This window comes from Megalobrama amblycephala, linkage group LG5 (assembly GCF_018812025.1).
Source record: "Megalobrama amblycephala isolate DHTTF-2021 linkage group LG5, ASM1881202v1, whole genome shotgun sequence".
NCBI classification, from domain to species: domain Eukaryota; kingdom Metazoa; phylum Chordata; class Actinopteri; order Cypriniformes; family Xenocyprididae; genus Megalobrama; species Megalobrama amblycephala.
Window position 1 is genome coordinate 19,400,100 of NC_063048.1, and position 13,940 is coordinate 19,414,039.

At 35.4% G+C, this 13,940-nt stretch overlaps 1 protein-coding gene across 8 annotated transcripts in view; it reads left to right on the forward strand.

Annotated features, from left to right (window-relative positions):
- Positions 1 to 13,940, forward strand: part of syne1b (spectrin repeat containing, nuclear envelope 1b) — a 141,802-nt gene that overhangs the window by 62,733 nt on the left and 65,129 nt on the right. For 7 of the 8 annotated variants that reach the window (XM_048191034.1, XM_048191032.1, XM_048191036.1 and 4 more), the window contains 16 exons: positions 35 to 184; positions 1,023 to 1,314; positions 1,607 to 1,779; positions 1,856 to 2,165; positions 2,923 to 3,087; positions 4,088 to 4,444; positions 4,530 to 4,666; positions 7,165 to 7,342; positions 7,450 to 7,632; positions 8,155 to 8,298; positions 9,929 to 10,084; positions 10,954 to 11,118; positions 11,422 to 11,594; positions 13,185 to 13,338; positions 13,436 to 13,579; positions 13,655 to 13,819. In XM_048191034.1, the coding sequence (XP_048046991.1) occupies positions 35 to 184; positions 1,023 to 1,314; positions 1,607 to 1,779; positions 1,856 to 2,165; positions 2,923 to 3,087; positions 4,088 to 4,444; positions 4,530 to 4,666; positions 7,165 to 7,342; positions 7,450 to 7,632; positions 8,155 to 8,298; positions 9,929 to 10,084; positions 10,954 to 11,118; positions 11,422 to 11,594; positions 13,185 to 13,338; positions 13,436 to 13,579; positions 13,655 to 13,819 (3,046 nt within the window). The remainder of the gene's footprint in view (positions 1 to 34; positions 185 to 1,022; positions 1,315 to 1,606; positions 1,780 to 1,855; positions 2,166 to 2,922; positions 3,088 to 4,087; positions 4,445 to 4,529; positions 4,667 to 7,164; positions 7,343 to 7,449; positions 7,633 to 8,154; positions 8,299 to 9,928; positions 10,085 to 10,953; positions 11,119 to 11,421; positions 11,595 to 13,184; positions 13,339 to 13,435; positions 13,580 to 13,654; positions 13,820 to 13,940) is intronic. The other variant, XM_048191038.1, reaches the window with a different exon arrangement.

A 13,940-nucleotide genomic window follows, 5' to 3' on the forward strand; every position in this document is an offset into this window, starting at 1 on the left:
TGAATGAGTTGAAATCTGTGCTTTGTTTTTCTAGCTTTGAGAGCTGTCTGCAGAGGTTGACACGCTGGCTGGAGCGCATGGATGTGAGGATGAGCACAGAGCTGCCTGAGGGGAGACACAGCGATCAGGAGAAAGTGACGCTGGAGCGCGTGGAAGAATTCCAACATGAAGTGCTTAAAGAGAGGTTAGAACAAGTTAAACTGACAAATATCAATCTGTCCTCTCTATGACCTCCGAATGGGTAAATAAACAGCCCAGTTTTTGCACCAGCAAAATATTTACCATGTATACCCATTTGGAAAAGATATCCGATCCTAAATTTTTCCACCTAAATGAATAAATTAATTTATGCAAAAATACACATAATTGAATGAATGAATAAATGAATGAATGAATCAATCAATCAATCAAATATTAATAACAAATTATTTATAATTTTTTAAATAATATTTATTAAAACAATTATAAATAATTTGTTATTAATATTTGATTGATTGATTGATCCATCCATCCATCCATCCATCCATTCATTCATTCATTCAGTCATTCAATTATCTGTATTTTTGCATAAATTAATTTATTCATTTAGGTGGAAAAATTTAGGATCGGATATCTTTTCCAAATGGGTATACATGGTAAATATTTTGCTATTTCCTTTATTTATTTATTTATTTATTATTTATTTAAATGTATATTTTGCAAATAGCATATTTTTTAATAAATAGGAATATCTATATGCAAAATATGTGTATTTTATTTTATTTTGCAGGGAAATATGACCTAAACTGACATGTTTTTAGCAGGTTTTATGGTTATTTGCAATGTGAAATTATTTTCATGACAACTAAACATATTTCTTATTTGTGGAAAATGTGACCTGGACATGTTTTCATGAGATTTACCCATATTTGCAGATCTAATATTGACATTTTATAATATGTAACAGTAATTATATTAAATTAATTATAATGAACTGATTCTTCAGTAAAATGCAAATTATTTTCCAATCTCTTATCCTGCAGTGACTCGTTTGAGAATCTGTGCCAGGAGGCTCAATCTCTGAGTGAGGGGGGTCACGGCAGTGGGGCTGAGCTGCGGGCGTCTGCTCAGCTGCAGCTGCAGCATCAGGCGCTTCTCAAGGCAGCGAGGGAGAGACTGCGTGTATGTCAGCTCAGCCTGCAGGAGCAGCAGAACTTTGAGGAGATGCTGCAGAGCACCTGGGGATGGCTCAGTGGTGTACAGGAGCGCCTCACTTCACTCAACAGCACCACCGGGAATAAAGAGACCCTGGAGAAGAGACTGGCCCTGGTTCAGGTCAGAAAACAGAGTCAGGCCACCCATATGAGGATTCCCAGATTATTTCTATTTGTAATATTGCTTACAAGGCAGCACTTTTTTCTTTTTTTTTTTTTTTCTTTTACATGTTTCAATTAAACTCAAACTCTTTCATTATTATTTTATGATATTATATAAAATATATTGTTATACTATTGATATAAAAATATAACATCCAAGCATTTATTTTATTTTGTTTTATTAACTAGTCTTGTTAGTTAATAATGTACACATTTAAAAAAATATATATATTTTGATGATATTGTTTCAGGACATCTTGCTAATGAAGGGTGAAGGGGAAGTGAAGCTTAACATGACTGTAGGGAAGGGAGAACAGGTGCTGAAGAATTGCAGTAGGGATAAACAGGAAGTTATCCGCTCTCAGCTCAAGAGTCTAAAGGATTCCTGGGCCAATATCCTCATGACCGCCATGAGCTGTCACAGGTGAGAGTTACGGTCTCCTCTCATGAAACCTTGAGGTAACTTTGAAGAATGATAATCATTTTTGTGTGTGATGCAGTCGTCTGGAGTGGACCGTAGCTCAGTGGGGCAGTTTTCTGGAGAGTAAAGCTCAGCTGCAGCAGTGGATGGAGATGGTGGAGCAGGAGGCCGGAGTGGCTCTGCCACAGCAGCCAGGGCTGAAAGAGAAGGCCTCTCTGTTGGAACGCCTACGGGCCATTCAGGCTGATGTGGAAGTCCATTCGTCAGCACTAACCCGTCTGAATGAGAAAGCCACAGAGCTGTATGAGAAAACAGGAGACCAGGCATTCGCAGAAGGACCAAAATCTGAGTTTAACTCCCAGTTTACCAACATCACAGCTGTCATTAAGGTAAAAATATGTAATCTAAATATTAACATACAATTCAAACCACTGCCTGTAAGTTACTCAAAATAATATAGTGCGTCCGAGTACATACTACATTTGAATTCAAATTTACTTTGCGACCACTAAAAAAAGCATGTTCTATATAGTATGTATATGGGTTGTATGAATGAAATTCGGGCGTACTACATCCGCCTTTGTTACTGTCACATAACCTACCAGCGCCAGTTGTGTCGCTTCACTGCCATTCATAAATCCTCTCCCATTGTCTCATGGGATAGTAAAGTGTCCATTGAATGTGCACTTCATAATCTTGGGAGAAGTAGTAGGTCATCTAGGTCTACTGTTTTTCGCATACTTTGTATTTGGACATACTACTCTTTTGGCGTACTGTTTTTTGCGTACTATATAATAGGGAAGCATTCAATTTCAGACACAGGCATAATGTCTGCTAAATGCCTTAAAAAGAACATGAAAAACAAAATATTTAGTGGGAAAAATGTAGGATGAGAGTTAATTTCATCCACAGGGTTTTTATTGGCTCATAAAATGTAAGCAATATTATTGCTTTAAAATATGAGTTGTAGAAAAAGTTGTCTTTGAGGCAGAGAAAATTATGTTATGATGAAAAACTATGATACAATAATAATAATGATAATATGCAGTGATGAATTATTATAAAAAGACCAGAAACATTTATTAAAAAATGAAATAGTGTCAGTTTTCTTTCTTCTGATATGTTGTATACTGTCTTGTGCTATAGAGTAAGGTCCAACAGATAGAAGAGATTGTCAAAGAGCATGAGCAGTATGTGGAGTCGGTACGTGACCTGAACGACTGGCTCACCTCGGCTAAAGAAGAGCTCCAGCGCTGGTCAGATATGTCTGGAGACGCAGCTTCTATTCAGAGGAAACTCTCCAAAGTCAGGGTACGTTTATCTGTGTTTACTATACTGGCATACACTACCGTTCAAAAGTTTGGGATCAGTAAGATTTTTTCTTAAAGAAATTAAGATTTTTATTCAGCAAAGATGCGTTAAATTGATCAAACATGACAGTAAAGATTTTACTACAGATTTTATGATTTGTTATGCTTATTCATCACAGAATCCTGAAGATAAATATATATATATAAACAGTACAAATGTTTTAAACATTGATATTAAGAAGAAATGTTTTTTTAACCACCAAATCAGCATATTAAAATGGATCATGTGACAAGGATCATGTGACATTGAAAAGTCAGCTTTGTCATCACAGGAATAAATTACATTTTAGAATATATCTACATTTTTAACAGTTATTTAAAATTGTAATAATATTTCACAATATTACTGTTTTTACTGTATTTTTGATGTAATAAATGGAGACTTGTTGAGCATAAGATATGATTAAAAACATGAGATCAGTTGAATTCTCCTATAAAAAAATCTTGAGATTATAGAATACCATACTGTACCCATGTTACCATGTCCAGAAAAAACATGGTAATACAATGATACTTTTTATAAGTGGCATTTATAGTGTATTTCTTTAAAATTGGAAGTTATATGTTATTCTTGTTCATTATAAATTTATTTGACCCTTTAAAAGTGGGTGTTTCACACCACACTGAAAACAATTTGAAACAGTTTTAACTCAGGTACTGCTAGTAAATTTCATAAATAATTACAAAGAAAGCAAGTACCACAGTGAATTAAACATGAACATTTTAAGTAGAAAGACTGAAATAAGTATTGTATAAAATGTACTCCAATAATCTTTGTTTGTTTGTTTTTTGGCATGTGCTCTGATATCTTATCATGCACAACAACAACCAGAAACCTTTATTAAATAAGTAAACTGAGTCAATTTTGATTTTTATGTTGACTTTAAAGAGTTGTAATTTTGATTTTATGTTAACTTCAAAGCATTGTAAATCTATTTTAGGGGCTATTAGACTCCAAGAAGCAAGGACATGAGCGTCTGACCCGTGTGCAGAGCTGTGGTGCCGCCACACGGGACCACACGTCCACAGTGGGCTGTGAAGTTCTGGAGAGGGAGGAGTCCGGGCTGCTCTCGGCCTGGGAACAGTGGGAGCGTGGAGCTAAACATGTGTGCTCCGGTCTGGAGGGCGTTCTGTCTCAGATGGCCAACTCAGAGCAGGAGTTCAACAGCTCAGCTGCACAGCTGGAGCAGGACCTGCAGGAGTTCAGCAGCAAGCTGCAGGAGTGGCGCATCAGACTGCAGCAGGTGGAGGAAATGACCTCTGGGGAAGAGGCTGTGCAAGGCTGGCAGATAGCAAAGGTAAAGCATTCAGAGCAAAAAAATAAACCCAAAAATAAATTCTTTCAGTCCTTTTAACGTTACTGTAATTTATTTTATGACTCAGGACACCCTGGAAGCACTGCTAAATGTAGAGCCCATGTCTGAAAATTTGAAGTGTCAGCTGAATGACTTGTGCCGGTTCTCCAGAGATCTGGGCGCTCAGTCTGAAAGAGTGTCTGGCCTCATTAAAGAATACAACAGGTAGGAGAAATCATGACCAACAATTCTAGGTCTTACTTTAATTTTTAATTTTAGCAAAACATTTGAATACACAGAGACAGACCATTTTTATTATTGTTAACTAAAACTATTAATATTCACTTTTGTTAACTACAATAAAGCTGAAGTACAATAAAATATAAACTTCAGATAAAAATTTTATAGCTGAAGTACTAAAATTACTGAACTAAAACTGAAATAAAAGAAATCGAAAAAAACTTCAAAACTAATAAAAATGCTAAATATATTGAGAAATACTAAAACTTAAAATGAAAACTGAAAATATAAATAAAATATATTCAAAATGTTTAGACGATAATAATACATAAAAAAAATAACACTGAGACAGACTTGCTGAGAATTACCTAATTAGATGGAAGGAGAGACTCTGACACTTAAAACAACTAATAACAGTCTTGTTTTTTCCACATAACATTTCAGGGATGGGCAAATCTAAAATCGACAAAAATCGATCATAATAATAGACCAGCATACAAGACAGTAGCTCATCCAAGAAATGGAGCAGATGTTACAAGTGGTACACAAAACACTAAATATAAATTAATGGAAAGATTAAATAGATTTTGCAGTCAGCTCAAAATAATAAGTATTGATTATTTTATAAAACATAACTCTGACTAAAAAGCAGAATATTCTGTATATTTTTTGTCAGAGGAACTAATATCACACCTGCATATTGACAATAAAGAGCTTAACTTGTTAAATCCCATTTACTGGTAACACTTTACAATAAGATCTCATTAATTAAACTATTAATAAGCAATATGTTTTTAACCTTTGATAATGTTAGTTAATAATAATGTTTATGTTAGTTAACAGTGCATTAACTGTTGTTAACAGATACAACAGTTGATCTGAAAAATTTACTAGTAAATGCTGACATTTAACATTAACTAAGATCAATAAATCCCATAGATATATTGTTCATTCTTAGTTCATTTTAACTAATGTAGTTAAGTAATGTTAACAAATGAAACTTTATTGTAAAGTGTTATCCATTTACTTGCCTTTGAACTTTGCAAATGTACGGAGCCCTGCACATGACATGCGGACAAATACATTATATATATATATATATATATATATATATCATGGCCATGGATTAAGAATTCGTTCTCACGGTTTAGTAAATCACAGCGACGATTTACTGATTTGTTCCCTCATTTTAAGTGAATTGTGCACACGATATAAAAATGTGTTTCTTTGATTTAGTAAAACTTGGCCACATTGGACTAATTCATTCCCTCCTTTTGATTTAACAATTTTGATGTGATGAACAAATTATTATATCGCGTACACAACATTTTGTAAAACAAGGGAACAAATTATTATTTCACGCACGCAATTTATTAAAACAAGGGAACAAATTAGTAAAACGTGATGACATATTAATAAGTCGTGGGAATTGATCATTTGTGGCCACGATATACATATTTTTCCCATGTTTCATGTGTGGTGATCCGTGCAAATTAGTAGCACAACCAGTTACTCGTTCTTATTCAGAAATGCTACTTTTTGCAACTCTGATTCACAGATATTGTGTAGAAGCTGGCAATTCAGATTTAAGTTTGCTGTTTTGAAAAAATACTCTTGCCATTTTTGTGTGCAATATGCATCTTGTCATGTGTGGTGCTGGGAAGTAAGGACCCAAATGCAGAGATGCACTTCAGTGTTTTATTTAGATAGAAAAATAAAACAAAAGACCAACTAAAACTACCCCGTGGGGAAAAAAATGAAGTTCTTCGGCAGAGCAGGGCTTGAGCAGACAAGGCTGGGAGCTGGATACAGTAAAGCTAGGGAGAGCAGCACACATGGAATATATGACAACAAACTTGCACAGGACAAAAAACAAGAAGGATAACGAGGGAGGACAGGTGGGATAAATAAATAAATCAGGTAACAAGGGGCGAGGTTGAGCCAAAAGCACATGGCACATAGAAACAAACAAAACAAAGCCATGTGCTCACACAAAACATGACAGAACAAGACAACACAAAAGCACGTGGTCGTTGATAAACATGAGCCATGTGCTACACAAACCACGACACCACAAGACAACCTGGCCAATGAAAATGCAAACCGGGTGCTCGACAAAAGCACACATGAGACAAGAGTGCTCAGTGAGAGAATGAACACTCAACCCGTGCACTCACAACAAGAGAAAAAACATGGAGCATGAATGTCTGAACACAGACACCGAGCTAGACTGAATTGCCAGGATCTGAACACCACGTTCCGCACATACTCAAAACCCACACTCGCACAGAAGTATTAGAGCTCTGTCACCAAATCAAGAATAAACCAGACCAAAGTGATAGAACCCTGACAGCATCAGAGAGTCTGCAAATGGTAGATGTGCCATCTAAGACTGAGTTGGCATGTTATAATTTTTGTTCAAATCCCAGCAGTGAAATCTTTTTCTTCAGCACTCTCGTTTGCATCTTTCTTCTTCACTGTAGCCTCAGTCTCCAGGCATCTCGCGAGTGTCAGGGAAAGGAGAAGCTCCTGGAGCAACGGTTCCGTGCTGCTTTTCGAGACTTTCAGCAGTGGTTGGTCAATGCGAAAATCAATACAGCCAAATGTTTTGATGTGCCGCAGAATTTGGCTGAAGCATCGTCCAGCCTGCAGAAGATCCAGGTAACATTTTATTGATTTTTTTAAGAGTTTTGCAATTGATTCCATTCCAGTTTGAAACACAAAATATAGTTAATTCCATTTATGAGAGTAAGCGTTTCTTATTACAGGAGTTTCTAAGTGACCGTGAGCAAGGCCACGGCAAACTGAACACGGTGGCAGCCAGCGGAGAGCTGCTGATGAGTATCGCTGCCAATGACAGAGTGGAGTCGGTCAGAGCCAAAATAAACACAACCAGAGAAGACTGGAAAACACTTATGACAAACCTGCACCAGAGAGAGACCGCCTTACAGGTGTCTGACACTATGAGAGATCATTTAATCATAAAAAATTCACACACATTTGTAAATCTGTTGACATTTTTTGATTCCGAGACTCTTGATTGGGGTCAGTAATCTACTACTCAAAACTATGTAAACTTGTTTCCACCAGGGAATAAAAATTGATTATTGAGACTTTTTGTCTCACAATTTGGACTTTTTCTCACAATTCCTAGTTTATACTGTATCTCGCAATTCTGACCTTTTCTCAGAATTACGAGTTTATAACCCTGCAATTCTGACTTTTTTCCATACAAAACAGCCTTTGCATAACACAATAGCAGTTTCCTGCAACATCTAAAAATCTAGTTACATTTATTATTCATGCTATTCGATATTTCTTGAAAGGTTACATCATTACTTGCAATCTCAAGGCATACTTAAGTAAATAATTTAGATCATAGGACCTCAGCAGACAAAAAACATTGTAAATTCCTGATCTAGCCAATCAATCATTCTCTCTTTAAATGTAACATCATTGACTATTTTTTCCAGAATCTTCAGTCTCAAATGCGGGACTTTGAAACGAGTGTGGAACCACTCCAGGACTGGCTGAACGAAACCGAAGAAGCCGTACGGGAGAGCAGCAGTCGGCTACATGACCTCACAGCCAAGAAACAGGAACTGCACAGGTTACAGGTGTAGTACAGCGTAATCAAAACCATATCTATTCACAGCCATTAGCAGAAGAGCCATTCACAAGCATCATTCTAGCTGATCGGAGTAGCTACGTTTCATGGCATTGCTCCTGAACGTGAAATATCATTCACAGCTCATTTAAATTCCATAATGTAACGTATACTTTATTATATTTGTAAAAATATGTAGGGTAGGGATTTATTATTGCATCAGGATTTATTTGGCTTATAAAAAGAAGGCTAAGTTAAATAGCTATTTGGCTGTTGGTTAATGTTATGAAATAGCCTGCGTGGCCTTGGTGACATCATTCGAAAAGCAAATTCGTTTTAGAGGCCAGGCAAGTTATTTTATTTTGATGAAATATTAGACAGTTAGACAGTTATGAAGATTTGTGCCAGTGTTATTCTAGTATTATTTATTTATTATTATTTTATATATTTTTTAGTTTTTGTAATTTTATGTAGTTTTTAAAAATATATTTTTATTTAGTTTCAGTTTTTTTTATTTAATTTTTGTTTGTTTTTTACGGAAGAGGATTAGGGCCAAGCAATAATAAAAAATTAAAACCATCTCGAGATTAAAGTTGTTAAATTTCAAGAAAAAACTCGTTAAATTTCGAGAAAAAAGTCGAGGTAAAATGTTGAGAATAAAGTCATAATTTAACGAGTTTATTCTCAACATTTTATCTTGACTTTTTTCTCGAAATTTAACGAGTTTTTTTTCTTGTAATTTAACGAGTTTATTCTCAACATTTTATTTTGACTTTTTTCCCGTAATTTAATGACTTTATTCTCAACATTTTATCTTGACTTTTTTCTCGAAATTTAATGATTTTTTTTCTCGTAATTTAACGAGTTTATTCTCAACATTTTATTTCGACTTTTTTCCCGTAATTTAATGACTTTATTCTCAACATTTTATCTTGACTTTTTTCTCGAAATTTAATGAGTTTTTTTCTCGTAATTTAACGAGTTTATTCTCAACATTTTATCTTGACTTTTTTCTCGAAATTTAACGAGTTTTTTTCTCGTAATTTAATGACTTTATTCTCAACATTTTATTTCGAATTTTTTCTCGAAATTTAACAATTTTTTTTCTCGTAATTCAACGAGTTTATTCTCAACATTTTATCTCGACTTTTTTCTCGAAATTTAACAACTTTAATCTCGAGATGGTTTTATTTTTTTATTATTGCTTGGCCCTAATCCTCTTCCGTAGTTTTTTTAAGTTTAAGTTTTCCATTTAATATTTATATTTGATATATATTTTATTTCAGGTTATTTCAGTTAACAAAAACTTTTAGTTTTTATTTTAAGTAACAACACTGATGTATGCACAATAAGACCATGGATGTGTACTAACAAAGTAAGCAGAGTCAGTTTGCTTTATGTTGACTTTAATGTCAGAATGTATGTATAGAAAACAATCAGTGCATGTGACTGAGTGTAGAAAACAGCTGCTTTCATGTCATGCTTTAATCTGCTTCTCTGTCATGCACATTTTAACATCGCTTATCCCCAGTCTTAACGTTTGTCCTGTTTATGTGCTGCCATGTTGCTTTATTAATCATCTGACTAACACAGGACTGTGTGTGATGCTGCTCTGTGCTAACGTGCCTGTGCTTTCACAGTCTCTGCTAGAGGAATTAGCCTCTAAGGAGTCTCAGCTGCACAGGTTGAGGGAGAAGGCCCAGCAGCTGTGGGACGGACACACGGCCGGAAAGGGCTTTGTGCACCGTGTCTCGCAGCTCTCAGCTCAGTACCTAGCTTTAAGCAACCTGACCAAGGTAACGTCCCATCTGTCTGCCCGATGGCTACCCGTCCCCGGTGCTGCAGGGGTCGACAGACTGTGTGTGCACATAGGGCTGTGTCCGAAACCTTAAAAATGCGGTTTTATCGGGTGTCAAATGAAGATTGGAAGACATCAAGACACATCTAAATCCAATGTTTATGTAATGTTTTGTCACTATAAAAATGCTGTCTGATGAAGCAGTAAATTAATCTATGTAAAATTTATGTAAAATTTTAAAAAATTATTTTTATTTGTTTAATTATAATTGATTTATTTCAACCAAGAAATAAGCAATGTGGTCATGAAATGTTTGCTTAGATATCTAAATGATATTGAATTATATTAAAACATAATATTGATGATATCTGAAACAATTTTTCTTGATATGTACTTTCAAATAAACGCTGTTTGTTAAGTCAGTGACCTTCAGTTTTGGACACAGCCCACGTGTTTCAATTTAGGGTGGAGAACATATAGTGGAAACATTGTATGGAGTAATTAAGCTCATGAATAGTTTCAGAAAGTATTGTTTTTGATGTCATATTCACATTGTATTAAGGGCTCAGTTAAGTACTCAAAAATTATGTATTTAGGGCAGTGTAAGTATTTTTTATGGCCTAATGAAAACAAATCATATGGAATAATCATCCAGACCTGATAAGTATACAACATGACTAAAAAAGTGCTGTTCCTTTCCTTTTAACACATTGACTATTTCTAATAAGATGCTACCCCTACCAAATGATTAATTATTAACTGTATGTTATGATCATGTGTGGATCATGCACATATTATACTAAGCAACTGATTCACTTTATCTCTAGAACTGATTATTTATGCAATTATGTTGTACTTGTCCGATAGGAAAAAGCATCTAGAATCGACCGCATTGTGTCCGAGCACCAGCTGTTCTCGCAGGGCCTGAAAGAGCTGCAGAACTGGGTGGCTGATACCAGTCACATGCTGCAAACCTACTGCACTCCCACCGCAGACAAAAACGTTCTGGACAGCAGGATGATCAAAGTCGAGGTGAAGAACACAGCAGAGAATATATATTTCTCGTTAAATAACCATATTTACTTCCAAAATGATACCTGGATGCCACATAAATCAAAGATAAAATAGAAACTACACTACTGAAATGTTTATTGTTGAATATTGCATTCCGTTTCACATACTACTTTTGTAGTGGACAATATAAACTGTGCAGTTTTCATTAAGCACAGGGCCACATTCTGAACATTTCTTCTAAAGTACTTGACTTTTCATGGCCCTTATCATGTAGTTTACATGTAATGAGAGGTCTGACATAAATGCATACATGTTACACAGGCTTTACTGACGGCACGTCAAGAGAAGGAAATACAGCTGAAAATGCTGCTAACAAGAGGAGAGTCTGTTCAGAGGAACACCTCCGCTGAGGGTGTACCTTTGGTCCGCCAACAAATCGAGGACCTCAAGGACTCCTGGGATGGACTGCTGTCTGCATCTATTCAATGCAAAAGGTCAATATGGTTGTATTAAAATTAGTGCAAAAACAATGCAGTGCAAAAAATACACTTGGTTCGATGATAAATAAATTTGTATTTGATAGAAGTCATAAAAAGTATATATACACTAATATGTCATGGTAAAGAAATATTATGTGTTGGTAATAGAAAGTGCATGTTTCATATATATATGAATATTTTTCATTTTACAAATTATCATAATCATTTTCTCTTTTTATTTGGAACCTAGCGCATGCAAACCACCCAGCTAACAGGGAACTTTCTCATAACTTTGGCTAACATTCTAACAAGGTTCTTTCACATTATTCCAGAAAAGTTAATAGAGTATTTGTTCAAAGCTCTTCGATTTTTAATAACATTAGCACAAAAACATTATTTATACATTGTTAAAGGATTAGTCCACTTTTAAATAAACTTTTCCTGATAATTTACTCACCCCCATGTCATCCAAGATGTCCATGTCTTTCTTTCTTCAGTCGAAAAGAAATTAAAGTTTTTGATGAAAACATTCCAGGATTTTTCTCCTTATAGTAGACTTCAATGGGCACCAAACAGTTGAAGGTCATAATTAGTTTCACTGCACCTTCAAATTGTTCAACACGATCCCAGATGAGGAATAAGGGTCTTATCTAGTGAAACCATCGATCATTTTCTGAAAAAAATTGAAAATTATATAAGTTTTAACCTTAAATGCTCATCTTGAACTAGCTCTCTTCTTCTTCTCCTCTATTTGAATTCCAGCAGTGTAGACGCTGCTAAGCGTAATACTGCCCTCCACAGGCCGAAGTTTGAACTAATTGTTATATACTATTGAACTAGCATATTGCATATAAAAACTTAGGCCTGTGGAGGGCAGTAATACACTTAGCAGCGTCTACACTGCTGGAATTACAATAGAGGAGAAGAAGAAGAGAACTAGTTCAAGATGAGCATTTCTGGTTAAAACTTATATAATTTTCAAATTTTTTCAGAAAATGATCGATGGTTTCACTAGATAAGACCCATATTTCTCATCTGGGATCGTGTTGAACAATTTGAAGCTGCAGTGAAACTAATTATGACCTTCAACTGTTTGGTGCCCATTGAAGTCTACTATAAGGAGAAAAATCCTGGAATATTTTCATCAAAAACTTTAATTTCTTTTCGACTGAAGAAAGAAAGACATGGACATCTTGGATGACATGGGGGTGAGTAAATTATCAGGAAAAGTTTATTTAAAAGTGAACTAATCCTTTAATGAAGGTTTTTTCTGAAACGAATAAGTTTGATTTTCATCTAATGTTTTTAAATGTTACTACTTCTTTCAGAATGTTTAGAAAACATTCCGAAGTAACGTTCCCATAATGTTTGCAAAATTATAAAACGTAATGTTCCCTTAACGTTCGTATAACCAAGAAAAATATTTTTAGAACATTTAAAAAACTGCAGATTTTAAAGGTTCAGAGAACATTCAGAAATAACGTTTTCATAATTTAAAGGGAACATTAGCAAAATGTTTTAAACTCTAGAACCCTATACAGGCAAAAATGGTTGTTAATAAAAAGAGCTACCATATTAAAGTGTGTTATGTTTGGGTTCGAACAGTCAACTGGAGGGTGCTCTGTCACAGTGGACCAGTTACCAGGAGGACGTGCGTCAGTTTGTGAGCTGGATGGAGACTGTGGAAGAGACTTTAAACTCTGCAGACAAACAGTGTTCTGAGATGAGAGACAAAACCACCAACCTGGGCAAAGCCAAAGTACGGTGATATTGTCAACGTGTTGAGTCTCTGAATAATTTATAATTGTATTCTAATAAATGTCAGTCCTGTCTTACAAACATTTTCCTCATTTCAGTTGCTCTTAGAGGACGTTTTAAGTCACAGAAGTGTTCTGGATGTCATATCCATGAAGGGATCTAACATGGCTGAGCACTATGTCACCCAACTAGAGATTCAAGACTTGCAAGAGCGCTATAACATAGTCAAAAATAAAGCCCAGGTAAAATTCATCCCTCATTGGTCACCATATAGAATATTTAGCATGTGTTAATGCACTCACATTTTTCTGCCACAGGGTGCAGTTGCCAAAGCGGAGGAGCTGGTGTCGGCCCATCAGGAGTATCAGCGCTGTCTGCATGAGTTTAAAGACTGGCTGGAGCAACAGCAGGAGAGACTGAGCTGCTACACACAGCTGGAGGGAGACGTCGAGACTCTAGAGGACACGCTACGCAAACTACAGGTCAGAAGAGGAAATTGCTATTGTAAGGGTCGTTATATGCTGAGCAAATTTGACAACTTATTTGTTCATTTTATATTTCTTAACTTCGAAACATCTTGCAGGAGTTCTAATATTTTTTTCT